The sequence below is a fragment of the Panthera pardus genome, unplaced genomic scaffold, assembly GCF_024362965.1.
Source record: "Panthera pardus isolate Hobbes unplaced genomic scaffold, ASM2436296v1 HiC_scaffold_12, whole genome shotgun sequence".
NCBI classification, from domain to species: Eukaryota; Metazoa; Chordata; class Mammalia; order Carnivora; family Felidae; genus Panthera; species Panthera pardus.
This window is the reverse complement of record NW_026526677.1, coordinates 96321408-96348640: the sequence shown is the minus strand read 5'-3', so window position 1 is coordinate 96348640 and position 27233 is coordinate 96321408. Positions and strand designations below refer to the sequence as shown.

Sequence of the window (27233 nt, the reverse complement as noted above, 5' to 3'; positions counted from 1 at the left end):
AGAGGCCAGTGAGGCATCATTCAGGAGCTGCCTGTGCCCACTGTGGCTCTGTTATGTCTCTGAGCCAGCTACAAAGAGAGGCCAGGGGAAGGACCTGTTTCGAAAGGGAGCTTCCTGACACAAAGCCTTAGGGAAGAAAGCCATCATCAGGAACAACAGGAACTCTCGTAAGAGTTTCAGTAGGGACAGAGGTTGGAACATTGCTTAATGTAAGAGTTAGGTTTTTGTTTCGTCTTGTTTTGATGGTGGTTCTTTTAAATTATTCACATCTGGGGTGCCTGGGTGGCTCAGTCGGTTAAGCGTCTGGCTTCGGCTCGGGTCATGATCTCACGGTTCGGGGGGTTCGAGCCCTGTGTCGGGCTCTGTGCTGACAGGTCGGAGCCTGGAGCCTGCTTCGGATTCTGTGTCTCCCTCTCTCTCTCTGCCCCTTCCCCGCTTGCGCTCTGTCTCTCTCTCCCTCTCTCTCTCTCAAATCTACATTAAAAAAAATTTAAACTATTCACGTCTTTCTTTCCCTGATTAGCACAGATACTAAGAGTCGGCCATTACTTGTTCAGCTCCTGCCTGGACTCTCCTCTGAGGCCTTTCTGTTACCTTTGTTATTGTTAATTGAAACTGAGAGCAAGAAGTGGAACCTTGTATTTTTTGCTCTTGTGTCTGCATGTCTGAAATGAGTAAATAAGAACCCCTTCTGGGGATTCAGCTTCATTCGATCAGCACGTTGTCACCGTGAACCTGCTCAGGGGATGCACGGTTTTCTTGTGTATAATCGGTGTGTTCTTCAGAGAAGGGGCTGCTGTGTTCTTCCACTCTGATAAAACAAAATAAAACAAAACAAAGCAAAACAAAACCCAAACACAGGTTTGCTGACTTGATCATGAAGGGCAAGATCATTTTCCGTTTCTTCTAGGCAGGTTTACCTGCCAGCAAAAGGCTATTCTTGGTAGTTTACTAATAATATTTTGGACTCGCCCAAAAGCGTCTTTCCTCACAGATTTTTAAAAAAAAATTTTTTTTTAACGTTTATTTACTTTTGAGACAGAGAGAGACAGAACATGAACAGGGGAGGGTCAGAGAGAAAGAGGGAGACACAGGATCCGAAACAGGCTCCAGGCTCTGAGCGGTCAGCACAGAGCCCGACGCGGGGCTCGAACTCACGGACCGTGAGATCATGACCTGAGCCGAAGTCGGAAGCTTAACCGACTGAGCCACCCAGGCGCCCCTCTCATAGGAGATTTTTGATTGAATAGGGCTTTCCTCCCGGAGCCCCGAAAGGACAGTGCAAAGATTATATCCGGCAGTGCAGCTGTCTTTTCTGGACCTGAGTTCTGGAAGCAGCCCCTTGGTTCCAGAATGTGGGAGGTGGCGGTTAGCCCGCACGCTTGTGGCAGCATTAAGGCGGCGGGGGGGGTACCACTTACTGGGACGGTTGCAGAGAGAGTCATCCCTACCTGCTTCATTTTAACCCTCATGTGGTCTCTTCGGCCTTTGGGTTATAGTGAAGCCGGTGTTATCACCTGTTAATTGTTAAGAAACTGAGTGATGGGGTTCAAAAAATACAGTGCAGTTCATTTACTTTCCTTTAGCAAATGTTAATTAATGCCCCTTCTGTGTGCCAAGAAAGGTGCCAGCTGCCAGGGGCGGGAAAGTGAGGAGGAGGGCTCGTTTCTGACAAAGGGCAGTCTGCTCGAAGATGCTCACAAAATCAGGTCATGAAAATAGAGTACGGGATAAGGTAGAAGGAGCACACGGTGCTGTGGGAACACAGAATGGGGGCCAGGGAGAAGGAAGGAGAAGGAAGCCAGGAGAAGGAAGAAGGAAGAAGAGGAAGCTTGAGCGAGGTTGGTGTGCCATTTCAGGGTTAGAAAGACCTTGGCCAGAGAAGGTCCGGCCTGAACCAGGGTGGAAGGTGTAAGCTCGAGTAGTAATAGAATGCAGACTGCAGGGAGGGGGCCGTGAGACATGGGGATTGAGGTCGGTGTAGGTAGGGGCTGGGGGCCGGAGGACCTCCATGCCTCCCCGGAGAGATCAGACTTGCCTTTCAAAGTCGGGGGTCCTAAAAACGCCTAGAGGGTTTTCAGTAGGGGAATGACAGGGCTAGATTCACGTTATGGAAAAGATGGCTCTGGCCAGCTGAGGAGGATGAACGTAAAAGAAGCAAGAGTGGAGGTGAGAGAGGAAGCTGGTGGGGGGACTGAGCATTTTGGGGGACAACGTCTGCAGGGCTGCTTTTGACTAGGATGACGGGGGACGCTGATCAAACCCTTCGTAGAGGCGCAGGGGAAAGCGAGGGGAGCAGGCCCTGAAAGGCCATCAGAGGAATGTGGGTTTGGACACGGTGGGCTGAATTGCTCTGGGCTGTCCAAGGGGAGATGTCCAGCAGGAATCTGGACGTAGTCCGTCATCTGGGTTGGCCTTTCGCGAGTGCTTGAAAGCATTTTTATGGAAGTCCACCAGTCTTTCCTTGAATAGTTTGAGTCACGGGAAATTTACCAGATCACGAGGGGCTTCCATTTCACTTTGGGACAGTTTGTTCATGTCTCCATTCGCTCACCATTTTTATCCATTTATTCCTTTACGAATGGAGGTTCTCAGGTCGGAGAGAGCCCCAATTCTCCTCTCTCCGGATTCTAGCGAGTAGGCTTAGTTCTGCCCCCAGGAGACGCACACAGAGGCCCTTTCCTCCTTCCCCTGAACACCTTTCAGGATCTGAGGCCCCTCCCTGTCCTCCTGTGTGTCTCCCATTCCGTGGCAGGTGGCTCCGGTTCCTGTCCTCGGATGCTGTGGGATCCCGACCCTTCGCCATCCGGGTCTCCTTTAGCCCACCTCACGATGTCAGTGCTTTCAAATGTGGGGCCCAGATCTGACCCCAACATGCAGGGATGAACACCAACGCAGCTCTGGACACCCAGTTTCTGCCAGTGAGAACCCAAGACTCTTTTTACACTTCTGACCGCCTCCCTACCTTTCTAGCTTCTACTAAATCATCTCGTGGAAACTGAGATACCAATTTACGCGCCATGAGATGCTCAGATTGTAAATCCACCGTTTAGTCAGTGCTGGAGGATGCCTCGTCAAGATGCAGAAAATTTCCATCACCCCAGAAAATCCCTCTGTGCCCCTTCCTCCAATACCACCGCCCCCCCCCCCCCCGCCCCTCCCCAGCTGGAGGCAAACTGATGGTCCGATTATATTTTTATCACTGTAGGTTACTTCTGCCGCTAGCAGAATTTCCTGTGTTTCTTATTTGGCTTCTGCTATCCAGCATCATATTTTTGAGATCCTATCTGTGCTGTGATCTCTGTCAGTAGGTTTAGTTCAGTTTCACCGTGAAACCTACAGATCTTTTTTTTTTTTTTTTTCGGATGGATTTTATTAAAGGCACGATTTTCTTTTTCTTTTTTTCTTTTAATTTTTTTATTTGAGTATAGTTGACCTACGATGTTACGTTAGTTTCAGGTGTACAACGTCGTGATTCAGCATCTCTGTATGTTCTGCTGTGCTCACAAGTGTAGCCGCCATCCGTCACTATACGGCACTACTGTAATATCATTGACTTGAGACTATATTTAGTAGTAGTACTTTTATTTTATTAAAAAAGTTTAAAAAAAAATTTTTTTTTAACGTTTATTTATTTTTGAGACAGAGAGAGACAGAGCATGAACGGGGGAGGGGCAGAGAGAGAGGGAGACACAGAATCGGAAGCAGGCTCCAGGCTCTGAGCCATCAGCCCAGAGCCCGACGCGGGGCTCGAACTCACGGACCGTGAGATCGTGACCTGAGCCGAAGTCGGACGCTCAACCGACTGAGCCACCCAGGCGCTCCTAAAAAAGTTTTTTAACGTTCATTTATTTTTGAGAGAGAGAGAGAGAGAGACACACACAGAGCGCGAGTGGGGGAGGGGCAGAGAGAGGGAGACACAGAATCGGAAGCAGGCTCCGGGGCTCCGAGCTGTCAGCACAGAGCCCGACATGGGGCTCGAACTCACAGATTGAGCCGCAGTCAGACGCTCAACCGACCGAGTCACCCCGATGCCCCCAGTAGTCGTAGTGGTATTTTAAAAGTTTATTCACTTTGAGAGCGAGAGAGTGAGCATGCGGGCAAGCAGGGGAGGGGCAGAGAGAGAGAGGGAGAAAGAGAGAGAAAATCCGGAGCAGGCTCTGTGCTGTCAGTGCGGAGCCCAAGGTGGGGCCCGGCTGGAACTCATGAGACGTGAGATCTTGATCTGAGCTGGAATCAGGAGTTGGACCCTCAACCGACTGAGCCACCCAGACGCCATGAGATTTTATTTTGAATAGGTGCGTGTAGGGTGGAAATGCCACCTTCAGCATTAATGGAAACTCCAGAAGGAAACTAGGGTAGTTAAACATGCAGCATACTTTCCTTTCCTTGCATCTCTGGGAGTACGTAGCGGTCTGTCTCCACAGACATAACCCAGGAGGCCCGTGACTTCCTTTGCTATCGTGTAGGAAAACAGCCTGAGGATGAAGACCACAGAGAGGAAAAATGATCAAGGGGTGGAGAAAACAGACTGAATCCCAGCGACAGCTTTGCCCTCCTGAGGGGACTTGTGCCATTGGACTGCTCACATTCATGAAATAACGCATTCTTTTAATTAATTTATTTATTTTACCTCCAAGCCAGTTTGAGTCGTATTGCAACTTCATGATAAAGGCAGTATAACCCTTCACTAGCTGGGTAACCTCAGCAAATGACTTATCTTATGGAGACTCAGTTTTCTCATCCGTGGAAACGCCTCACAGTATTTTTAACATGGTAATTTAAACAAGGTAATTGATGCAAATAATCGAACGCATTATCTCGACTTAGAGTAGTTTTGTCACTACTTTTTTTCCTTCCGTATAGCGTTGTATTGGTTTCGGGTGTAGAATTTAGGGGTTTATCACTTACGTGTAACACCCAGTGCTCATCCCAACAAGCGTCCTCCTTGTGCCCGTCACCCATTTGGCCCATCCCCCACCCACCACCCCTCCAGCAAGCAACCCCTCAATTTGTTCTCTATAGTTGAGTCTCTAATGGTTTGCTTCCCTGTTTTTATCTTACTTTATTTTTCCTTCCCTTCCCCTGTGTTCAATCTGTTTTGTTTCTTAAACTCCACATAGAAGCGAAATCATATGGTATTTAAGACCAGATTTTCTCCATCTGAGCAGGTGTCTGAGCAGGTAGGCTTTTGAAACAACATGGGAACTTTTTTCTCATGTTTGCTTATTCTTTTGATGTAATAAGAAGAGTGTTTTGAATCCTGTTTGGGCATTAATTGCATTACCAGTCCAATTAGCCTTGTAGGCTTTGCACATTTGATGGGTTGACCTTCCATATTGTTATTCATGTCTTTGACTAAAGCAGGGAGCAGTGTGGGGACTAGCGATCTCATTTGGGGTTGGGTTCACACCATATGTCGGCAATCAGCACACGGGGACTTGTTTTCCCAGCGGTGAATTTTATCTAGCTGTGTGGTCCATAGAGATCCTTATGAAAAAAGAACGTTCTCTATCATTGCCCTCTTCTTCAAATCAAGGATGACCTTGGGGCGCCTGGGTGGCACAGTCGGTTAAGCGTCCGACTTCAGCCAGGTCACGATCTCGCGGTCCGTGAGTTCGAGCCCCGCGTCAGGCTCTGGGCTGATGGCTCGGAGCCTGGAGCCTGTTTCCGATTCTGTGTCTCCCTCTCTCTCTGCCCCTCCCCCGTTCATGCTATGTCTCTCTCTGTCCCAAAAATAAATAAAAAACGTTGAAAAAAAAAATTAAAAAAAAAATCAAGGATGACCTTGAGAAAAGGAAGTGGGATTCGATTGTTGTGTTGTGACTTGGGTGTGAAACCATGTGAGTCCCAGCCCTGACTTCCTTCTTTTCTAAGGTCTCTCAGATCAGCTGTTTCCATTCTTGAAACCATTTTTTAGTTCCTTTTTTTTTTTTAATGTTTATTTATTCTTTGAGAGAGAGACAGAGACAGAGAACGAGTGGGGGAGGGGCAGAGAGAGAGGGAGACACAGAATCTGAAGCAGGCTCCAGGCTCTGAGCTGTCAGCACAGAGCCCGATGCAGGGTTTGAACTCATGAACCACGAGATCATGGCCTGAACTGAAGTCAGATGCTCAACCGACTGAGCCACCCAGGCGCCCCCATTTTTATGTTCTTTAGGAAAGTAAAACTATTCTTCCTCCTCTGGGCTTCAAGAATCTCTGTTCTTTGTGATTCTTTTAGAGATTCTTATCTGCCATCGTATTTTGAACTTTTTCTATTCTCTAGAACGTTCTCTCTTTTGTACTCATTTTCTTTTAACGTCCCTGTCTTTTTTTCCTGCCTTGTCCAGTCTGAAGATCATTCTTGGTAAAGATACAACCAAAATAGAAATTGAGTGCTTCTGCCTTTTTTTCTTCTTTCTATTGTTACTATTTATACCACTGACCATCAAAAGGACCCTTTCTGGTTCTTTATAGAATTTCTTGCTAATACTTTGTAGAATTTACTAGGCAACCAACCCACCATCCCACTGACTCACGAATCTATCACTAATTGTTATAATTTGAAGCATAATCTTTGACTCATTTTGGGTTTGTTTGCTCACGGTTGCTGCAGATTACTTGCCATCAGAATTATAACGGGAATTAACTAGCAGATAAGCACTGCTCTTTAATTTTTTTTGCCTTTGGTTGTATGGCTCTTTTCTTATCATGAACATATTTAAAAATCTGAGTTCATCAAGGACCTTTCCGTACAGCCACACATTAATGTCTCAAATATTACCACTTCCCTTATTTAGTGTATCTGTGTTATATTTATTTTACAAATTTATTACATTAATTATATTAAATGACCTTCCCATCCTCTTGAGAGTTTTGACCCTGCGATTATGTGTGTATTTTTTTTAACATTGAAAAAACTTTTTTTAAATTTATTTATTTTTGAGAGACAGAGAGAGATAGAATATGAGCAGGGGAGGGGCAGAGAGAGAAGGATAACCAGAATTCAAAGCAGGCTGCAGGCTCCAAGCTGTCAGCACAGAGCCCGATGCGGGGCTCGAACTCACAAACTGTGAGATCATGACCTGAGCCCAAGTCGGATGCTTAGCCTACCGAGCCACACAGGCACCCCTATGTGTGTATTTTTATCTGAACATTTTCAATCCTCCAGTCCTGAAGGTTAGGGCTCTGATGGTCTTTCCTGACTGTAGGAATACACAGGTGACTTGGTTTGTTTTCTTGCAAGGCTGTTGTCATTTTCACCCCATCAATACATGTTGTTCTTTAGGGGATCAGAACCTGGTCTAGAGTAGATGTCTCCCTAACTGTTGCAGTGGTAATGTGACTTGCTTCTTTCCCGAAACTCGGAAAAAGCACCGCTTTCTTTTTTTTTTTTTTTAATTTTTTTTTTTTTTAACGTTTATTTATTTTTGAGACAGAGAGAGACAAAGCATAAACGGGGGAGGGTCAGAGAGAGGGAGACACAGAATCCGAAACAGGCTCTAGGCTCTGAGCTGTCAGCACAGAGCCCGACGCGGGGCTTGAACTCACGGACCGCGAGATCGTGACCCGAGCCGAAGTCGGACGCTTAACCGACTGAGCCACCCAGGCGCCCCAAGCACCGCTTTCTAAATGCGCAGTTTGTTCTCAAATACAAGGCTCTGCTTGGCCATGTATCAGTCTCATCAAAGTGTCATCCCATCAGTCATCTGGGAACCTCTCAAGAAGTGGGGTGCTTCATTTCCTAAGGTTATCGGGGGTTCAAGGAGCTCCTAAATAGAATTACGGGGCTGTGCAAATGGATGGACCTCCAACATTATCCCTGATAGCTCTCATCCTGTCTGGATAATAGGCCAGCTTTTCCCATTCATTTTCCTTTAAAAGTGATACTCAGCCGTTAGCTCTTCACACTGGTGCAAGGAGAGTGAATGAGTTAACTTATCCCTATATCTGCTTCAAAATCAGCTTCAACCAAATGCAGTTCAACCAGATGAGGATTTCTCCTCTTTGGAAGATCCGTAGGGGAGTCACTTGGTCCTCGTTGACCTTCTTTATTTATGTTGCCTTGTACACCGCTCCCCACCTCCCATTTAACCCGTGGCCTCTTGCAGAAGTACCCATTGTCATCATCTCGATTTGGGAGAGAGTGTTTGGATTGCATGATGTTGTGAAAAGATTTGTGTCAAGCATTCTTTGAGGAAGCAAAACTAAAATCTCAAAAATACAGGAAACGTGAAAGAAAGAGAAATTTTGCACGTAGGATTTAAGAGAGAAGCGAGAGCTGACACTGAAGAGAGCTCTAACTGAGTGGTTTCTCATGTTGAGCATCTTGGCCAGCTTCCTGGGAGGCGAAGCAAGTGTTAGGTATTCCCCATCTCCCTCTGCACCTCCCCTCCCCCTCAATACAAAAGATCATGAAAAATCAGCACACTTATGTCAGTGCCGCCTATTTCTTTAAAGAGCTTGCTTTCTCGTTCTGCTGTAGCAAGAACAAGTCCTCCTTGGAGACTTTTCTCTGGACATATTTTTCCTCCACCTTAAAAATCTGTCAGACCGCGGGAAAAGGCGGAAGAATTGTATAAAGGACACCCGCAGAAGTTTGCCCAGAATCACCAGTTGCTAACATTTTGCCAGTTTGCTTTACTTCTGTCATCTATTCATCCTGCCTGCCTGTCTGTCCATGTGTCTATCCTTTTGTCATTTGTGGGTTTAAAAAAAAAAATGTTTATTTGTTTATTTTGAGAGAGAGAGCATGAACATGAGCGGGGTAGGGGCAGAGAGAATCCCAAGCAGACTCCATGCTGTCAGTGCAGAGCCTGATGCGGGGCTCAGACTCACAAACTGTGAGATCATGACCTGGGCTGAAATCAAGAGTTGGATGCTTAACCTACTGAGCCACCCAGGCGCCCCTTGCTGAGCCATTTGAAAGAAAGTTGTAGCCATCGTGCCCCTTCACAGCTAAATATTTAAAACATGTATCACCAATACGTACGGGTATTTTCCTATGCACTCAGAATGCCATTATCACATCTAAGGAAATTCACATGAGCTCAGTGTCCCTTAGACACTGTATTTATATTTTCTCAGTTGTCCCAAACTGCTTACAGCTGCCTTCCCCCACCGGTCTGGGATGCAGTCAAGGTTTACACATTGCGTGTGGTCGTTAACACCTCTTTAGTCTCTTTGTAACAAGCCTTCCGCCTTTCTTGGTTGGTTTGTTAAGTTTTTCACGGCCTCAGTTTTGTGTTGGAGGAATCCCGACCAGTGGCCATGGAGACCGTCCCACGTTCTGGATTTGTCCGGTTGTACAGAACGGTGCATAGATGATATTCTCAACGCTTTATCCGGGAGGCACGTGACGTCAGGTTGTCCCATTGTTAGTGATGCTAACTTTGGTGACAGTTGTGACTCTTAACCCATTGTAAAATTGCATTTCCCCATTTGCAGTGAATGACTCATCTGTGGGTTGATGTGAACACCGTGGTCCCCATGTGAACCATGTGGTTGTAGCATTCAGTGGTCTTCTTTGCCTGACTCGGTCATTACAGTGCGGGTTATGGGACGGTCGTTTTTCTCATGCTGTCATTGTTTTCAATATGTATTGGGTAGCATTGTAGCATAAGAAAAGCATCTTCCCCCTTCCCTTTTCTCTTCCTTTCAGCATCATTCGGAGACCCCTGTCGTATTTCTATTGGGTGTATAATCTGTTACCGTCATTTTTCTGTTTTTGTGTTCAGATTTTCCCAAATTGGCCAGTTGGAGCTCCATCAGGCTGGCTGCTGTGTCCCTTTGCACTGACTCCGTTAGTCTCTTAGCACGTCCTTGCTTTCTGGCACAGCCTTGAAGGTTCCCTGCTCCGGCTGTTCCTCCAGAGAGTCCTGGCTCTTATCACTAGTGAATGTTACCTGGAAACCAAGCCCTTGCCCTAGAGACTTTAACTGTAAGTAAGAATCCTCTTACTCGTCCTTGGCAGATACAGTACCAACGAAGGGGAGACCTGGAAAACGTTCATCTTCTCCGAGAGCCCAGTGTTTGTGTACGGGCTCCTCACGGAACCCGGCGAGAAGAGCACTGTCTTCACCATCTTTGGCTCCAACAAGGAGAATGTCCACAGCTGGCTGATCCTGCAGGTCAATGCCACAGGTGCCTTGGGTAAGCCGCTGCCTCCTCGGCCCTCTCCGTGGAGATATTTGTTGACCAGGGCATCGGCTTCGACACTCTGCACTCGAGAGAGTCTGTAAGCCGTTGAAGGAGACGGACACGTATGCAGTAAGCGGTTGGGAAATACAGAGGTAGTTACTCAGACAGTTCTTAGTAGGAGCAGGTGTTATGTCTTGTTAGGTGTTTCTGTCTAGTCGCTGGCGCATAGTAGGTCTGCGTGCGTGTGCGTTGAACAGGTGAGTAAATGAAAAACATCCCTCCACATCAGCAGTTCTGCTTTGACAGACTCAGCAGGTGACTCCCGTGTGAATGGCAGTGTGCCCCATGTTGCAGGGACCTCTCAGCCGTCTAGGATCTCATCTGCCGTCTGCTAGTGTAGGCACAGGATGTGTAAGTAAGCAGGGAGAAGTGTAATCCAGAGTCTTTCTTCCTCCCCCGTTCCCTCTGCAGCCCTACTCTTTCCTCCCCCTTCTGGCTCAGCCGACATCATTCCAACTATCTGGAACATCCCCTCTGCTACCCATTCCGTTTCTCCTAGTCGAGATCCTTTTCACGTCTCAGGATCCAATGCACTTGGCCGCTGATATCCCAGCCAGAGGACCCCCACCCCCCGCCTCTCGTCCGTGCCCAGAACATGAGCCCACCCCTCACGCCGTGAATTACAACTTGTGTCTGTCACCCTGTTTATATCACTCCCCATCGACTAGATTACAAGGGTCTTAGAAATAAGAACCTGTCTTGTGCATTCTGTATTTTCCGCCCACCGAACAGCCGGAGAGCCTTGCAGCCAGGGCTTAATAAGTAGTTGCTGATTTGAATGGCATTGAGTTGACGGCTGTTCATCAGTTTCAGGCAGCATGCAATCTGACACGGCTATAAAAAAGATGCAGAGTACCAGTACAGACGTAGGTATACTTTGGAATTCCCGTAGAAGCCACTCTGCTTAAATTCCAAGTGAGTACGGGTGGATGGAGTGACCGTCCAGGTTGTCTTACCATTTCTCAGCCCCTCCTTCCGTGAATCTTCCACGAACTTTCTTCCAAGCAGTGACAGCGGACTCTGTTGCTCTCGGGCCATTGCTTCCAGGTGTGCCCACCCTACCCCCCCAGAAAGCAGGCAGGAGACACCACCCCTGGGTGACACCATCTACCAACTAACCCTCTGATACCCATTTCTAGAAGGCACTGCAGAATCTGCTAAAATATTTCAGAAGTTTAGAGAGTGCCAAAGGTGGCTTGCTTCTTCCCAGACTTCTCAGACGAACGTCTGTGTTTCAGGCGGTATCATTTTCATTTGCCTGGGTGCCTCCTGGCATCAGAGCAGGGTGATCAGGGGCTTGGGACAGTTCCCGAGGTCTGCGTGCCCGCTGAGAAGCACCGGGATGAGCCGGACGTGGGTGGCGGGGCTGAGGGGCGGGGAGGACAGGAAGGCCCACGTGGGTGTCCCTCGGACGCTTCATGCCGCGTTTCCTTTTCCTCAGGGGTTCCCTGCACGGAGAATGACTACAAGCTGTGGTCACCGTCTGATGAGCGGGGCAACGAGTGTTTGCTGGGACACAAGACTGTGTTCAAACGGAGGACTCCCCACGCGACGTGCTTTAACGGAGAGGACTTTGACCGGCCCGTGGTCGTGTCCAACTGCTCCTGTACCCGAGAGGACTATGAATGGTGGGTTCTTCCTGGATGCCTGGGGACTGGGTTGTGTCTTCCTCAGCAGTGAGCAGTGTTACATACAGGCTAGGGCATGGTCCCTTCCCCTGAGGGAAGGAAGGCAATCATAGGAAATATATATTTCCTTTTTTTTTTTTTTTTTAATTTTTTTTGAGGGGTGCCGGAATGGCTCAGTCGGTTGAGTGTCCGACTTTGGCTCAGGTCATGATCTTGCAGCTCGTGAGTTCAAGCCCTGCGTCTGGCTCTGTTCTGTGCTGACAGCTCAGAGCCTGGAGCCTGCTTCAGATTCTATGTCTCCCTCCCTCTCTGCCCCTCCCACTCACACTCTGTCTCTGTCTCTCAAAAATAAAGACTAAAAAAAAAAATTTTTTTTAATGTTTATTTTTGAGAGAGAGAGAGAGAGAGAGCGAGTGAGCAGGGGAGGGGCAGAGAGAGAGAGGGAGACACAGAATCCAAAGCAGACTCCAGGCTCTGAGCTGTCAGCACGGAGCCCGACACGGGGCTCGAACCCACGAATGGTGAGATCATGACCTGAGCCGACGTCGGACGCTTAACTGAATGAACCACCCAGGCGCCCCAGAAATAAAGATTTCCTAAGAATTTTTGATGTGCCAAGAATGGTGCTAGGCACTTTTTATATAGGTTATTCCATTTAATTCTTATAGCTACGAAATGTGGGAGAGGAGTTACATCCTAGGGAAGCTGCCATAGTTTATTTAGGAATGGATCACTCTGGGATTTATTTCTAGGAGGGCGGCTTCCAAAGGGAACACACTGAAGGTTCCTGTGTAAGTAACTCCTTTTCCTTAGAAGCCCTATCCTGTAGGGAGTGTGCTTCTTTTTTTTGTTTTTTTAAATTTTTTTTTTTAACGTTTATTTATTTTTGAGACAGAGAGAGAGCATGAACGGGGGAGGGGCAGAGAAAGAGGGAGACACAGAATCTGAAACAGGCTCCAGGCTCCGAGCTGTCAGCACAGAGCCCGACGCGGGGCTCGAACTCACAGACCGCGAGATCATGACCTGAGCTGGAGTCGGATGCCTAACCGACTGAGCCACCCAGGCGCCCCTGGGAGTGTGCTTCTTTATCTGCAGTGAGGGAATGTCAGTGCATGTATATTTGTATACTCATCAGTCCTGGAGCAGAGTACCCAAGGCAGGGCTGAGAATGGTGACAGCAGAAGAAATGACAGGTCCACAGATAACTGTGGCCAGAGAGGGAAAGCCGCACGTACCTTGGAGGAGGAAGGGGTGCCTTTATTGTGATTGTTGGCAGGAAGGAGGAGACTGATTTGGGGCTTGGAAATCAGGAAGTTCCTGGAGGAGGCACTGTTAGAGATGGAAGCGCCTGGATTTGTGGACGGGAGCATTCTGAGAAGATGTGGCAGCACTGGGGAGGCGGAGGGGTGGTGGGGAGGTCATTGGTAGTTTGGTTCGGATGCCTTGTCGGTATGAAGTGGGGTCAGTGAGGGGAACTGAGGCTGGTAGGTAAGGGTAGAGACAGGGGTGTGGACCTTATTCTGTAAGCAGCAGAGGGTCTTTGAAGGCTTTGAGGAGAGTCGCTGATCAGAGCAGAGCTTAGCTTTGGAAGATGATTCTAGCAGTAAAACACATAGGGTCTGGGAGCCCGTAGGCAGTCCCTGGTGCCTGTAATCCAGCATGAAATCACCCCAGGCTGGGCGGGGCTGTCAGTAGAGAGCATGGGTATCGAACTAAGCACGTCACTCACTTCTCAGCCACTGCCATTCTCAGAACAGCTAAAGTTTGCTTTAGGAAGCCACACTTATCTCGATGAAAGCCAGAAGCCTCTGATATGTTCTAGCCTGAGGTCGGAACAGGGACATGGGGTAAACGTCCTAGGCTTTGCGAGCCCTGCGGTCCATGATGGTGGCTTGGCGACTGCTTGTGGGAGCACAGAAGCAGCCGTAGGTGGATGGGCATGCCTGTGGTCCCAGAAAGCTCTGTTTAGAAGAACAGCTAACCAGATCCGGCCAACTCCTGCCCTAGACCCATGCTTCTGAAAGTCGAGCGTGCGTATGAATCACCTGGGATCTTGTTAAAATGCCAGTTCTGACTCCAGTTCTGGGGCTCTGTAGCTGGTGCCCTGCTCTGGGTGATCTGAGCTCGCTAATCTGCCAACCCATCCTTTGAACAGCCAGGTTTTAGACCGTACAGGACGCGCATTCTCTTTGAAAGCCGTGTGGTCCTGAGATAACGGCATAGAGCCTTGCAGTGTAAAACCACAGAGCTGTTTGACGTTCCCAGGGTTGTCCGTTCAGTGCCCCTTTGCTACCTTGTGTTCTCTCTTAGATGCCCCCAAATTGTAAATTCTAATCTGAGAGCTTTTGCTGGCCTGAGGTCCCCTGACTGTAGAGGCCCTAATCATGGAAAAGTTTGTAAGGCTCTCTCTCTTCTCTCTTTTATCCTAACTACGTCAAGACAAAAGGAAATAATAAACATGTAAGAAACCCTAACAACTCTCCTTTGTTTTTGGTTTGTTTTCTTAAAGACCCCTGCTGTGCTTTTTCTCTAAAATCTGCTCCCTTTCTACCAAAACGACAACAACAGCCAACAACCAGAGGCTGGTGTGCCTTCTTGGTAAACTGGCTTAGCTCCCACTGGTCTCCCGTGCTCATCCCAGCTGACTCGTGGAAACCCACTAGGGGCTGAGGGTTCAGTTTGGACGGGGAAAACCACCTGTCTTGCCTCTCACAGAGGTGGGCTTTAGGCCAGATGAGATCGTGAGGGTGATGACCCATGAAAATGATAAAGGATGTATTGATTTCAAGGCCTCTGATTGTGTAGCTGCTAGAAAGGAGCTGGCTGGTCTGTGTAGCTCCTGGAAATGTTTGGGGGCTTGGACCGCAGCAGTGAGGACGGGATGGTCTGAGGGAAGACTGTAGGAGGGGAAATGAGAATGAGTGAGCTTGTGGTTTCCGTGCGTTAGTTCAGCTGCCAACTGACAGCTACATGTGAAAGTCTGGTTGCTTCTGACGGTCCTTTCTGACCTCTCTGGAAAGCCCAGCCACTGGCCCATATGTTCCTTGATTTCAGAGTTAGTTTCTTTCGGAAGCTGGGCTTAACCCTCCCAACGTGTGTTCACGGCCTATTAGGCCGTGACCTACAGATTGCAGAAGCCTAAGAACAGGTGCTTTGCCATTGGAGGCAAGTAAATAATTAGGTAATGCTCCACCTAGCCCCCAAAAAGATCGTAAGCAGCCGTTCGGTAAAAATGACCTGATTTAATGAATGAGACGTGTTCCACACAGTAATAAAACTCTCCCTTCTGAAAAATTCCTACAAATTGCTGAATGTCGATTGTGGCGTAAGGAACCCACAGACCCCTCAGCCCCGTACCTGTTAACGCTTCTCGTGGAGAAAGTGTTTAATAAGTAATTTATTGGTCTGAATAGAGTAAAGGAAGCCTTTCTTTCTTTTTTTTTTTTTTTTTAATATATGAAATTTACTGTCAAATTGGTTTCCATACATAAAGGAAGCCTTTCGAGTAGAGCATGTCAACGTGGAGAATCTCTTTGAATTCGAATTTTGGTTTTGGGCCGGGCTTTGGGACGTATATAGTGTCACTGCCTCCTCTTGGGGTTGTTCACTGCGGTAAAGGGCAGAGTCAGGACTAGACCTACTGTCCCTGGTTCCTACTCCAGCTCCCTCCCCCCGCCTCGCCCCCGAGCTGAGTATTTTGGCAGAGATGTGGCCCCCAAATTGTGGAAGCTCTCGTGGGCCAAAGTGTTGTGTCCTAAAGTACAGCATGAGACACCCACGGTGATTTTAGGTAGTGCATGGACATGGTCTTAAATAACATTGAATCATTCATTTAAAAAAGGTGATTCTTTTAAATTTCCTTTCTAATGCTTGTCAGCATGTCAAGGAGAAAGTATCCCTGAGTGCTGGTAACTCTTTAACATTTGCTGGTCCCTCTTAACAAAGAGAGGGCAGACCCAGGGCCTTTGGGTGGGGAGCTAGATCCAGCTAAAAAAAAGTAATATTATTTTGTTTCTGGTGTAATGATTTGTATTGCCTTTGTCTGTTTTTGGCATATGATCGCGGTTTGCCAGTCGTGGTTCAGATACAACGTTTCTATTGAAAGTGTGTTAGCATAAAAAAGGGAGTGTTCTTCAAAGGGACATGTTTAGTAACTTACAGTAAGTTGGTAGGCGTTATGGGAGAAGTCACAAGAGTTGGTATTGACATGCCCCAAGTACACAAGCCATTGGCCCTAACAAACCCCAATTGCCTTTGCAGTGACTTTGGCTTCAAGATGAGTGAAGATCTGGCATTAGAGGTCTGTGTTCCGGATCCTGATTTTCCTGGGAAGTCATACTCCCCTCCTGTGCCTTGTCCTGTGGGTTCTACATACAGGAGAACAAGAGGGTACGTACCCCAACGTGCTGGGGACATGTCTGCACTGGGTTTGAGAGAGCAGAGAAAGCCACCTAGGCTCCTTTCATACTCCCACTGCTTGGATTCGTAGCGGGTCTCAGGTAGCTTGGGCAATATTTAGAATTAGGATGTTTACAAACGCTTCTACCCTCTGTGAGAAAAAAATGCAAACCTGTAAGCTGCTCTGTAGCTCTAGCTATATGTTAAGTCATAAACTTCCGCAAGGACACATCGTCATAGGACTTCGTGGAAGGGATACATGTATACTCTTGCCCGGGACAGTCTTCCCTGTTATCTGGGCTTCCCGGTGTAATTATAAGCAGAACCAATTGAGAATGATGAAACATCCTTCTTGTTCTATAGGGAAGTGAAGAGATGGATGTGGATAGGAAATAGGTTTCCAGGTATGAAGACTTAATGGCTGTTCTTGGATGTGTCTGACCTCTTGCTCTTGGGGCGGGGGGGTGACAGCTATCGGAAGATTTCTGGGGACACTTGTAGTGGAGGAGACGTTGAAACACGGCTGGAAGGAGAACTGGTCCCGTGTCCCTTGGCAGGTAAGAGGTGGTTTCTTGCCTTTGAGTTCTTGAGACGTCATTGTAGTGTCCTTATGATCTCACGTTGGTCCAGTCTTGTGGCCCTTCTAACTCAGTGGTGGAAAAACATAGAAATTACAAGCATCACAGACCTCCCCTTTTCCTCTAACCTTGGTATCCAAACCAAATTTATAGCCTTATGCTTGCATAGGAATAGAGAGTAGCTTTTTGAGGGAAATCCCTTTTGGTCATTGAAAAATGTTTATTCGGCATCTCTTGTGTCCTAGGCACGGCGAGGGTCTTTTGTGTGTTCCTTGGTCTGTTTGTCAGGGTTGGAACATAAAGAAACTATGGCTCTTTGGGAAGTAGCGAAGTGGTCTATCTTCATTTTTATGATAATAATTATAACGAATACTTGAATGGAGCTTCACACTTTTAATGTACTTTTCCTTGTGTTGCCATTTTAATCCTTATCACCACCCAATGAAGCAGATACTATCATGAGTCCGCTTTTTTTTTTTTTTTTTTTTTTTAAACGAAGAAGCATGTTCAGAGGAGAGGATGAATCGACCTGTTTGAGGTCACGCATCTGGTAAGGGACAAAGTTCAAATTCAGACTCTTAAGCCCCATGCCCTTCCTTGGCCATCGCCCCAGTGGCAGATGAGTGTCATTCGCATTATTTTAGGTGACCGTTATGCATGCTCATTGGGAAAACGTTCTTTGGAGCGAGGGTTCGCGCTGTAAGGGGACGGTGTGGTCCAAACGTGCGTTAAGTTGACTGGTCCAAACGTGTGTTAAGTTGACTGAGCGGTGATGGCACAGGTATTTGCAACCCAGGCAGGAGACGATGATCCCCTTGCAAAGAGTTCACCTCCCGGCCTCTTTTTTCTTCCCTCCTCTGTTTCCGGTTCTTGTTCTTGCAGAACTTCCTTATTCCCTGTGAGCCCTTCCTCCTGCTCTTACCTCTCGGTGAAGGTGGATGGTTGGGGCTGCTTGGACCCGTGGTGGTGGTGGTGGTGGGGTCTGATGGAACAGCCATCGGCACCCCGCTGAATCACGAGAAGCGCATGGCCCTCCGCAGACAGGGCAGAGCGCCCCCCTCCATTGCTCACCGCTTGCCAGCGTTTGCCCCGGTGTTTTTCATGCTAAGCTCATTAGTCCCTTAATTTAATCTTCCATCATTACCAGAGTCATTAACGTCCCTCGCTGTGGAGACTTCAAAAGAACACGGCTTCAGCAGATTCCTGCAAATGAGCAGATAATATTCAAATATGCTCCTCACGAGAGCTGTTACTGATGAGGGTTTGGGTTAGTAGGGTTGGAGTGGTTGCTCTCGGGCTGGAGTGCATACTTTCATAATAAACATTTCTGAAGATACTTCTGTAAGGGACAAAACAGTGTGTGGAAAACCACCTAAACTGGTAAGAGAGCTGTTTTCTTTGCTGAGAGGAGAAAATAGAACAGGGACCAAAGTAGAAAAAAAGCACATTTGTAGTGTAGACCACCTCCCAAATGTAAAAAAAAAAAAAAAGAAAGAAAAAAAAAGACGCATGGCACAGAAGGCAGGGGTGTACCAGGAAAGGAAAGGATGGTTTCCTAGGGCTGATGGGAACCACAGCATCTTTGTAAAGATTGAGGTAATCTGGGCATCTGGTAATCTGGGCATCAGTTTTTTTTTTTTTTAATGTTTATTTTTGAGAGAAAAAGAGAGCATGAACGGGGAAGGGGCAGAGAGAGAAGGAGACAGAATCTGATAGAGGCTCCAGGCTCTGAGCTGTCAGCACAGAGCCCCACGTGGGGGCTTGAACCCACAAGCCTTTAGATCATGACCCGAGCTGAAGTCGGACACTCAACTGACTGAGCCACCCAGGCACCCCTGGGCACCCTTTTTAAAAATGAAGTCGTCTTCCTTCCTTTATGAGGACTGTAATAACACAGATGTCTGGGCTCTTCCTAGGCTGGGATTGGTCAAGAATTCTGTTCCTTTCCTAAGCACTGAACACCAGAAATGGGAAATGTTCCTCTGTCCCTAATCCTAAGGCAAGTCTTTCTGGACTCAGGCTCTGCTATAAAGGCATCAGGTGGTTAGAAGGAAAACCAGAGCCCCAGCATGGGGTTTGCAGATGTTGGAGATGCGGGGTGGAAAGCTTGCTGCTGTGAACGTATCCTCCACGGCCCCCTGTGGCAGCTGCGACAAGAGTCCTTGACTTCCCTGTCACGTACGGGCTTGGCAGTTTTCGTCTTAACGGCCCCCTTCACTGGGAATTACAGTGGGAAGCTTCCCTTGAAAACCAGAAGAAGAGATTAGTTACCCCGTGGTGGCGGCTTAGACATTTTTGAAGTAAAATGAGACCAAAGGAAAAGTAGGCAGACTTAACCTTTATTAAAAATTGTATGTGGGGGCACCTGGGTGTTAAGTGTCCAACTCTTGATTTCGGCTCAGGTCACGATCTCCTGGTTCATGAGACCGAGCCCCACGTTGGGCTCTGTGCTGACAGCGTGGAGCCGGCTTGGGATGCTCTCTCTCCCTCTTTCTCTGCCTCACCTGCTTGCATGCTCTCTCTCGAAATAAATAATCTTTAAAAAAAAAAAAACCGTAGGTAGATTTTTTGGGGGGGGGATGCATTATCTGTCTTCTAGCTGGGAAGCAGGCAGCTAGTTCACGTGAACTCAATGAAGGGAATCAGAGAGAGCGAAAAACGGTCACCCTGCAGGCCTGCGGCAGAGAGATTCAGGTCTTGGTCCCACACACAGCATACTGTCCAAATGGACACGTTAGACGTGGACGGGGCTGTGCTGCTCGTGTCCATCGCTGTGGAAAAATCTGAATATTTTCTCGGCCGTTCCCTAAGTAGAAGAGAGAGAAGACTAGCTCCTCCGGTGACTGGCTGTCTGACATTAAGTAAGTCGCCTCAAACACTCTGGGCCTCTATTTCTGTGTCTTCAAAAAACGACCACGTGAGCATCTCCACTGTAAGAGGCAGCATTGTGTAGTGGGTAAAATGTAGGTCCTGGAGCCAGACTGCCCAAATTCAAGCCGTGGCTCTCCTACTTCCGAGTTGGGTGACCTTGAGTGCGTTAACCTCTCTGCTGTCGGTTTTCTCACGTATAAAATCGAGCTAACAGTCATGCTTCCATCAGGCGGTTGTTACGCCCGCGAAACAAACGCCGGAAGCTGGTATATACACTGTGTAAGTATTTGTTAAGTAGAGGTAGAATCTTCGGGATGATCGCGTGGTGAGACGTTTCGTTAAGTATTCGAGAACAAATGTAGCCTTACTGTTTTGGAAACACACTAGGTTGATATAATTGCCCTGTGTCATCGTGAGTGACGTTGGATGGGTGAGCAAACAGATTAGCTACGAGTCTCCGTGACGAGGGGTCTCCAGTCAACATGATTACGGTGCCGTGTGATACAGTCCTGTGACGAGGGAGAGCATACTGCGTGGGGTCATCATGTTCTCATGTGTAACTTGAAAGACTTCTAGGTCGAGCTTAGAAGCGTGGATGTTGGAGCATGCCTACTGGGGCACCCAGATGAAAAAGAGCAAATGTAACGAGGGACACGGTTTGCAGACACGACAACGGATTTATAGGGGTTGAAGTAGCTTGTCCCAAGTGGAAAGGCGATTCTGCTTTCCACATCTCGATTCCCGTGCTTTGCCACTAGATCCACGCCACGGGCCCGTGGCTCTGAGGTTTAGGCTTGAGAAGAAAACAGGCGAGGCATGCCAAGACCTCCTCAGCAACCCCCGGGCCCACCCTCTCTGTTGCTTTGTGTGTCTGTGCAGAGGAGAATGAGTTCATCCTGTACGCCATGCGGAAGTCCATCCACCGCTATGACCTGGCCTCAGGAGCCACGGAGCAGCTGCCTCTCACTGGCTTGCGGGCCGCAGTGGCCCTGGACTTTGACTATGAGCAGAACTGCTTGTATTGGTCTGACCTGGCCTTGGACATCATCCAGGTGCGTCAACCCTTCGGTCTGCTCGCGGGGGCTACGCCTCGTGATCGCCCAGTCCTGATAAGCCTCTTTCCAAATAGCCCACTTCTGATTCCCAGCAGGTATTAGAAATGGGTATTAGAGGTTTTACGTGGTAACTCATTTCAGGGCCGGCTGATGAAAATTTTCAGTCTTCTCTTTTAGCATTTTCTTGCCCTGCCTACTTCTGTCCTTGTAGGAAGGACAGAGGGAGCCCAAGCCGGCAGTCTGGCTTATAAGGGAAGCCTCACTTTTCCTGCTGGGAAGATTTTAGGACTAGCAGCGTAGGATTATTAGTCACTATCGCACCAGCTGCCTCTTAAGCGTCCTTCTGCCGAAGCCATGACCCAGTAATACTTGACTTCTCCATGTAATTATCCACTTGAGCTATTCCGAACACAGTCAGGAACTGGGAAGTGAGCTCTAAAGATCCCCACACAGGCCAGATAGATAGCCATCTACACTCAAACCCATGCATTTTATTTATTTATTTATTTATTTATTTATTTATTTATTTATTTTAACATTTATTTATTTTTGAGACAGAGAGAGACAGAGCATGAACGGGGGAGGGTCAGAGAGAGAGGGAGACACACAGAATATGAAACAGGCTCCAGGCTCTGAGCAGTCAGCACAGAGCCCGACATGGGGCTCGAACTCACATACGGCGAGATCGTGACCTGAGCCGAAGTCGGACGCTCAACCGACTGAGCCACCCAGGCGCCCCAAACCCATGCATTTTAAAGGAGAGCTATTTGATCTTTATTCATTGCCCACTTAATCCCTTTTAGAAAAGCAATTCCAACAAGCTTTCTCGGGACTTCCAACCCAATTTTCCTGGGGCCGGGTTTTGAGGAGGGTGGAGATGGGGGGTGGGGGATGGGCATTGGGAGGGACTGGTGGGTGGAGCTATCCCAAGGGAGGAGAGCCTCTGAAAACTGACCCAAGAACTCAGAGATAACAGCAGTCTGGCTTCGTGTATTTTAAAAGCAAACAAAATCCTGCTTCTCCGTAATCTCCAACCTCATTATTGTGATACGGCATCGTTCAGTAACCGGTGTTCGTAACGCTCATGCAGAGTCATACAGATGATTACGTTGTGTTTAGGTGTTCTGCTGAAAACAGGAAGCGGTGACATGTTCTAGAACACTTTGCCCGGAAACCGGCTTCGCTCACGTGGAAAGTTGACTCATCTAAAACCTCGCATCCCTTGCCAGCCAAGCCCGTTGAGGAAACGGTTACCATCGGGGGGAACCGAGCTGGCGCGGGGTCGTCTGCGCGTTTCACAGCCTTTGTTCTTTTTCTCTCTTCAGCGCCTCTGTCTGAACGGGAGTACAGGGCAAGAGGTGATCATCAACTCCGGCCTGGAGACCGTAGAGGCCTTGGCTTTTGAACCCCTCAGCCAGTTATTGTACTGGGTGGATTCTGGCTTTAAAAAGATTGAGGTACGTGTGTCCCATGCTGTCCGTAATTAAGCGAGCAGGGGGTGCACCTGGGCCTGGAGTCACGTTTGACACCGAGGTGGCAGCTAGTGTGTCCCACCCACTTCTCTGGAGATTCTTCGAGAATTCCAGAGAATGGGCCAGCGGAGCCTCTGGAAAGGGACGAAAAGGGGGGAGGTTCAGAATTCTTGCCCTTTGCCGTGAAGGGCCCACGTGAGAACAGGATGCCTGGACCCACCTGACAGAGATTTCTTGAAGGTGCCCTGAATGGTTCTGTTTTGGCTAACGGCAGCCTGTGGGAGTAACCATAATGATAATCATAATAACGACACAGCATGATTATCGTGCCGTAGTATCAGTGCTCTAGTATGACTGTTGTCGACCAGAGTCATAAAGACAACGTCACGATCATGATCACCATCGTTATTATTAAAGGCAATGAGGACTCCCTGGGTGCCAAGCCCCACTAGAACCACTTTGCATGAATTATGTGATATACTTCTTACAACAACCCTGTTAACAGTGGGTACTTTTTTTTTTTAATGTTTTATTTATATTTGAGACAGAGAGAGAGAGAGACAGAGCATGAGTGGGGGAGGGGCAGAGAGACGGAGACAGAACCTGAAGCAGGCTCCAGGCTCCGGGCCGTGAGCTGTCAGCACAGCGCCCGATGCGGCCTCGAACTCACGAGCAGCGAGATCATGACGTGAGCTGAAGTCGGACGCTTAACCGACTGAGCCACGCAGGCGTCCCAACAGCGGGTACTCTTAATATCCCGTTTTTACCTGTCTGTGCCTTAGCTACCTAAGGCAACGCGAGGGTCAGGAATGGCCTCGACAGCACCAAAGTCATGGTCTCATAGGCACGCTCACCTCCTGGACGTCACGGCTGCGGCCCATCGTCCCCAGCCCTCTTTGTACTGACGATGTGGAAGCATGGCACGCGGGTGGTGCAGGAAGTGCAGTAGAGGCAGGGAGGCTCAGAGAGTCGGGAGAAGTTGCCAGACGAGACCCGCGAAGTCGAGAGCCAGACCTGGGTTCGGTCTTTATTCTGGAAGCCGAGTGACTCAGGCGAGTTTCTTACCCACCGAAGCTTCGGGTGCTTCGTCTGCGATACGAAGGTTCGTTTATCCACTCAGTGGTTGGACGGGTGCTTTTTCCTCACGTGCTTACGTGCCAGGTATGGTTTGAGGTGGTGGAGAGACAGCAGTAGGCGAGCCACAGGTTCCTGTTGTGATCGAGATTAGAGTTTCGTGGAGGCAGCGAACTAATGAAGAAAGAAGTCTGTCAGTTCCGTCAGCGACGCGTCCTCCAGAGAATGTCCGGGGTGGGGGGGGGGGGCAGTGTGATCGTGTGACTGCACAGTCAGGCGGCATGCCACGAGGTGGGCAGGAAGGCCTTGAGGATGTGACACCTGAGCGGAGCCCTGAGGACAGGGTGATTAGCGTCCACGCCACAGCGCGGCTGGGGGAAGTGAACAAGAAGGCGCCCAGTGCCTTGGACATACTGAGTAGTGCGTCTGTCTTGCCCTTCCTCTCCTTTCTTTGATGTGTGTGGTCAGCACTTTGCCAGGTGCTGGAAGGATGCAGTAAAGCGTAAGCCCCCACACAGCATACAACTCAGGTCCCGTCTGTGCAGGATGGTGAGGGGAGTCACGGACAAGAAATGCCGACGCTCGTTGCTCGAGGCAGGTCAGAGGCGTTAAGCCGAGGAAGTGGGGCCTGGAGGTGAGTTTTGAAGGAAAGACACGATTTGATTATGGGGCAGAGGACAGGCCCAGGAGGGGATATGGTAAGAGCAGACGAGGACGAGGAGTACGTCAGGCTTGGAGACCCACGAGAAGGCCAGTCCCACCAAAGTTGTAGGGGCTGACGTGGAAGAGAGAGAATATGGAGGAAAGAAAATGAACGGTCTGTGGAGGCTCCTTTTTTGTTTTTGAGTTTTTTTTTTTTTAACGTTTATTCATCTTTCGAGAGACGAGAGAGAGAACACGAGCAGGGGAGGGGCAGAGAGGGAGACGCAGAATCCGAAGCAGGCTCCAGGCTCCGAGCTGTCAGCACAGCCCGACACGGGGCTCGAACTCACGAACTGTGAGAGCATGACCTGAGCCAGAGTCGGTCTGAAGCCAGAGCTTAACCAACTGGGCCACCCAGGCGCCCGTGTGGAGACGCTTAATCGTGAGGCGGGAACTTTGAGGATTTGTTTTGTGGACAACGTAGAGCCACTGGTGGCTTTGGAGCCTGGAGTGACGTAGGTGGGTTGCTTTGTGCAGATCTTCACGCCCCAGACCTGGGGCACAGGCGGCCCGTGTGGCTCCTCTGTCAGACCACGTGAGAATTGTCCCATGACCGGAGGAGGGAACAGCTCATTCCACCGGGAAGTTTCCCAGATGGCGCCTGCAGGGGAATCAGGCAGTCATAGAGGCGCGTGTCTGTAGGCAGCAGCCCCATGGGAAACTGTGATGTGGGCCTTTCAAGGAGCTCACATCCATCTTGGCCTTCCACCCACGGCTCCCACCACCCCCCCCCCCCCTTTTTTTTGGTCAGGTAGCTAATCCAGATGGTGACTTCCGACTCACGATTGTCAACTCCTCTGTGCTCGATCGGCCCCGGGCCCTGGTCCTCCTGCCCCAAGACGGGTAAGTGTGGCCCCAGAGGGAGTCAGCATGTGTCGGATGCTACAGCAGACAGATTTTCGTGGAAATGCAAACTGCTGAACACAAACTTGTTTCTGATGATTACGGTTGAAATAATCTGTTGACTTCGAGTTTTGAAGCCAGAGCTCAGTCATCTGGTCAGGTAACTCTACTCCCTTTCCGTTCCCGAGCATCAGAGTCTCTGCACCCAGATGTCTCACATCTGTGGGGTGTTTTCTCCAACGAAGGGTATTATTGAAAGCAAGTCTCTCGGTTAGACGTGGTCAGGCCTGGTTGGATATCGTAAGGATCTTTACCTGGAGTTTGAGGCATGATGCAGACATTTGATCCCGTCCATCTTTTTCCTGTGCGCCACCGCCCCCCCCCCCCCCCCCGCCCCAGCTTGGGTGGCTTCTCTTACTAACAATTTGTATGCACCTGGGAAATGCAGAGGTGCTTTTTATTAATTTCTTAACTTAAGGAAACATAGCTGAAAGGAAATTCTGGATTAGGTTTTCAGTCCTTCTAATATTTATGATACAGAATTCAATCTGCTTTTTAAGAGAAAAAAATGTATATGTACCTGATTAAAAACGTTACGAGAACAGAAGTTTATGACATGAAAAACATTTGTTTCCTCCTTTCTCACTCTTAACCCTTCTCGCTCACGCATCCTAGGGGTAACCATGATTAGTGGTTTCTTGTGTAGCTTTCAGAATTCTCTTTTACCCGTATACAAGCGTATATCCTTAAAACACATGTACACGCCCGTGTGTCAGACAGAATCGGAGGACATTTGCTGTTCTGCATATTTTAAACATATTTAACGTGGTTTGAAGATGACGTTTTCATGTGAGTGCTTGTAGATTTTTCAGGCTTCGTAATACTCTTTTGTGTATACCACAGTCTGTCACTTTCTCTGTATATTGACGTTTTGGTGTGTATACATATATATCCACCTAAAAGTGTGTGTGTATCTGTACACACATAATACATATACGTGTACACGTATGTATATATATACGCACTTGCTAGTAAGAATGATGCCGTGATGAATAGCTTTGTATATTGCAGTCACGTAACTTGATTATATCTGTTTAAATTCCGGTAAAGGAATTCCTGGGTCAAGAAGTTAAGTATCTTAAGTATCACAATTACAGATTATAACAATAATGCTGAACGAACTGGCCTTATGTTTGTCGATGGGCTTCTTACCTCCTTGGGGTAGCATGTGACCCCACCCCCCACCCCCCCACCTTTCCCCAGGTCTGATGTGATGTGCGTTCTTTGCCGGTTTTGACCAGGGTGATGTTCTGGACTGACTGGGGAGACCTGAAGCCAGGAATTTATCGGAGCAACATGGACGGTTCTGCTGTGCATCGTCTCGTGTCAGAGGACGTGAAGTGGCCCAATGGCATCTCTGTGGATGACCAGTGGATCTACTGGACAGACGCCTACCTGGACTGCATCGAGCGGATCACCTTTGATGGCCAGCAGCGCTCCGTCATCCTGGACAACCTCCCCCACCCCTACGCCATCGCCGTCTTTAAGGTGGGGCCTCCTTTGCTCCCACCTTGGGCGGTCTGTTAGAGCTGGGGAAGAGTGTACCGAGGTGAAGAGCTGCTCTTGTCTTACAGAGATGCTTGTCTACTTCTGGAAAACCGGCCCATTTCTGAATTTGAGACAGTTTCCTTTACAGTTTCCTTTCCTTGACATCCTTTACGGATGTCACAGTTGCCGGGCTGCTCACTGTTCACATTTCAAAAGATTAAAGGTTGAGGTTGTTTCACAGAAAAACCCCCGTTTGCCCTTGAGTGCCGGTAGTCTGGGCTCCGTGTCATCTCCTGTGAGGCTTGTCCGCCTCGTGCCCTGATGGCTTCAGATGAGCTCTGTACCACCTGCGTTGCCCGTCGCTCCTGCTTCGACTCTAGAAAACAGAATGGTCGCTTCTCCCCGACGTTGGGAAGCAGATTTCGAACCGAAGGGGCTGGACCGTGGGCAAACTTGATTGCCCATCGGTTAGTTTCCTTCGGGCGGTCCCTTCTGTGCGGCTCTTTGGTGAGGTCTGGATAAAATCGCTGCCTTGCCTTTCGGCGGAATCTTGATGAGGCTGGTCATTCACCAGTGAACGTCAGGCATCGCCCCGCACGGGCAAACCCGTGTTCTCACGGGGGGTCCAGAACAGGAGACCCAGGAACTACGCTAACGAGCACGGTTTTCTTTTTTCTTTTTTTAGAATGAAATCTACTGGGATGATTGGTCGCAGCTCAGCATCTTCCGAGCTTCCAAATACACCGGCTCTCAGATGGCGATTCTGGCGAGCCAGCTCACGGGGCTGATGGACATGAAGATTTTCTACAAGGGGAAGACGACTGGTAAGGCGGTGTGCCCCGCTTCGTCTTTCTCTCTCTCTGTCTCTCGTGGATCTCTAGG

General features: G+C 48.7%; 1 protein-coding gene across 2 annotated transcripts in view; it reads left to right on the top strand.

Moving 5' to 3' along the window:
• Nucleotides 1-27233, top strand: part of SORL1 (sortilin related receptor 1) — a 172679-nt gene that overhangs the window by 77044 nt on the left and 68402 nt on the right. For both annotated transcript variants that reach the window (XM_053900357.1, XM_019468850.2), the window contains exons 13-21: nucleotides 9956-10134; nucleotides 11624-11810; nucleotides 16071-16199; nucleotides 16680-16765; nucleotides 20537-20709; nucleotides 22038-22169; nucleotides 24712-24803; nucleotides 26105-26351; nucleotides 27037-27175. In XM_053900357.1, coding sequence (XP_053756332.1) covers nucleotides 9956-10134; nucleotides 11624-11810; nucleotides 16071-16199; nucleotides 16680-16765; nucleotides 20537-20709; nucleotides 22038-22169; nucleotides 24712-24803; nucleotides 26105-26351; nucleotides 27037-27175 — 1364 coding nt within the window. The remainder of the gene's footprint in view (nucleotides 1-9955; nucleotides 10135-11623; nucleotides 11811-16070; nucleotides 16200-16679; nucleotides 16766-20536; nucleotides 20710-22037; nucleotides 22170-24711; nucleotides 24804-26104; nucleotides 26352-27036; nucleotides 27176-27233) is intronic.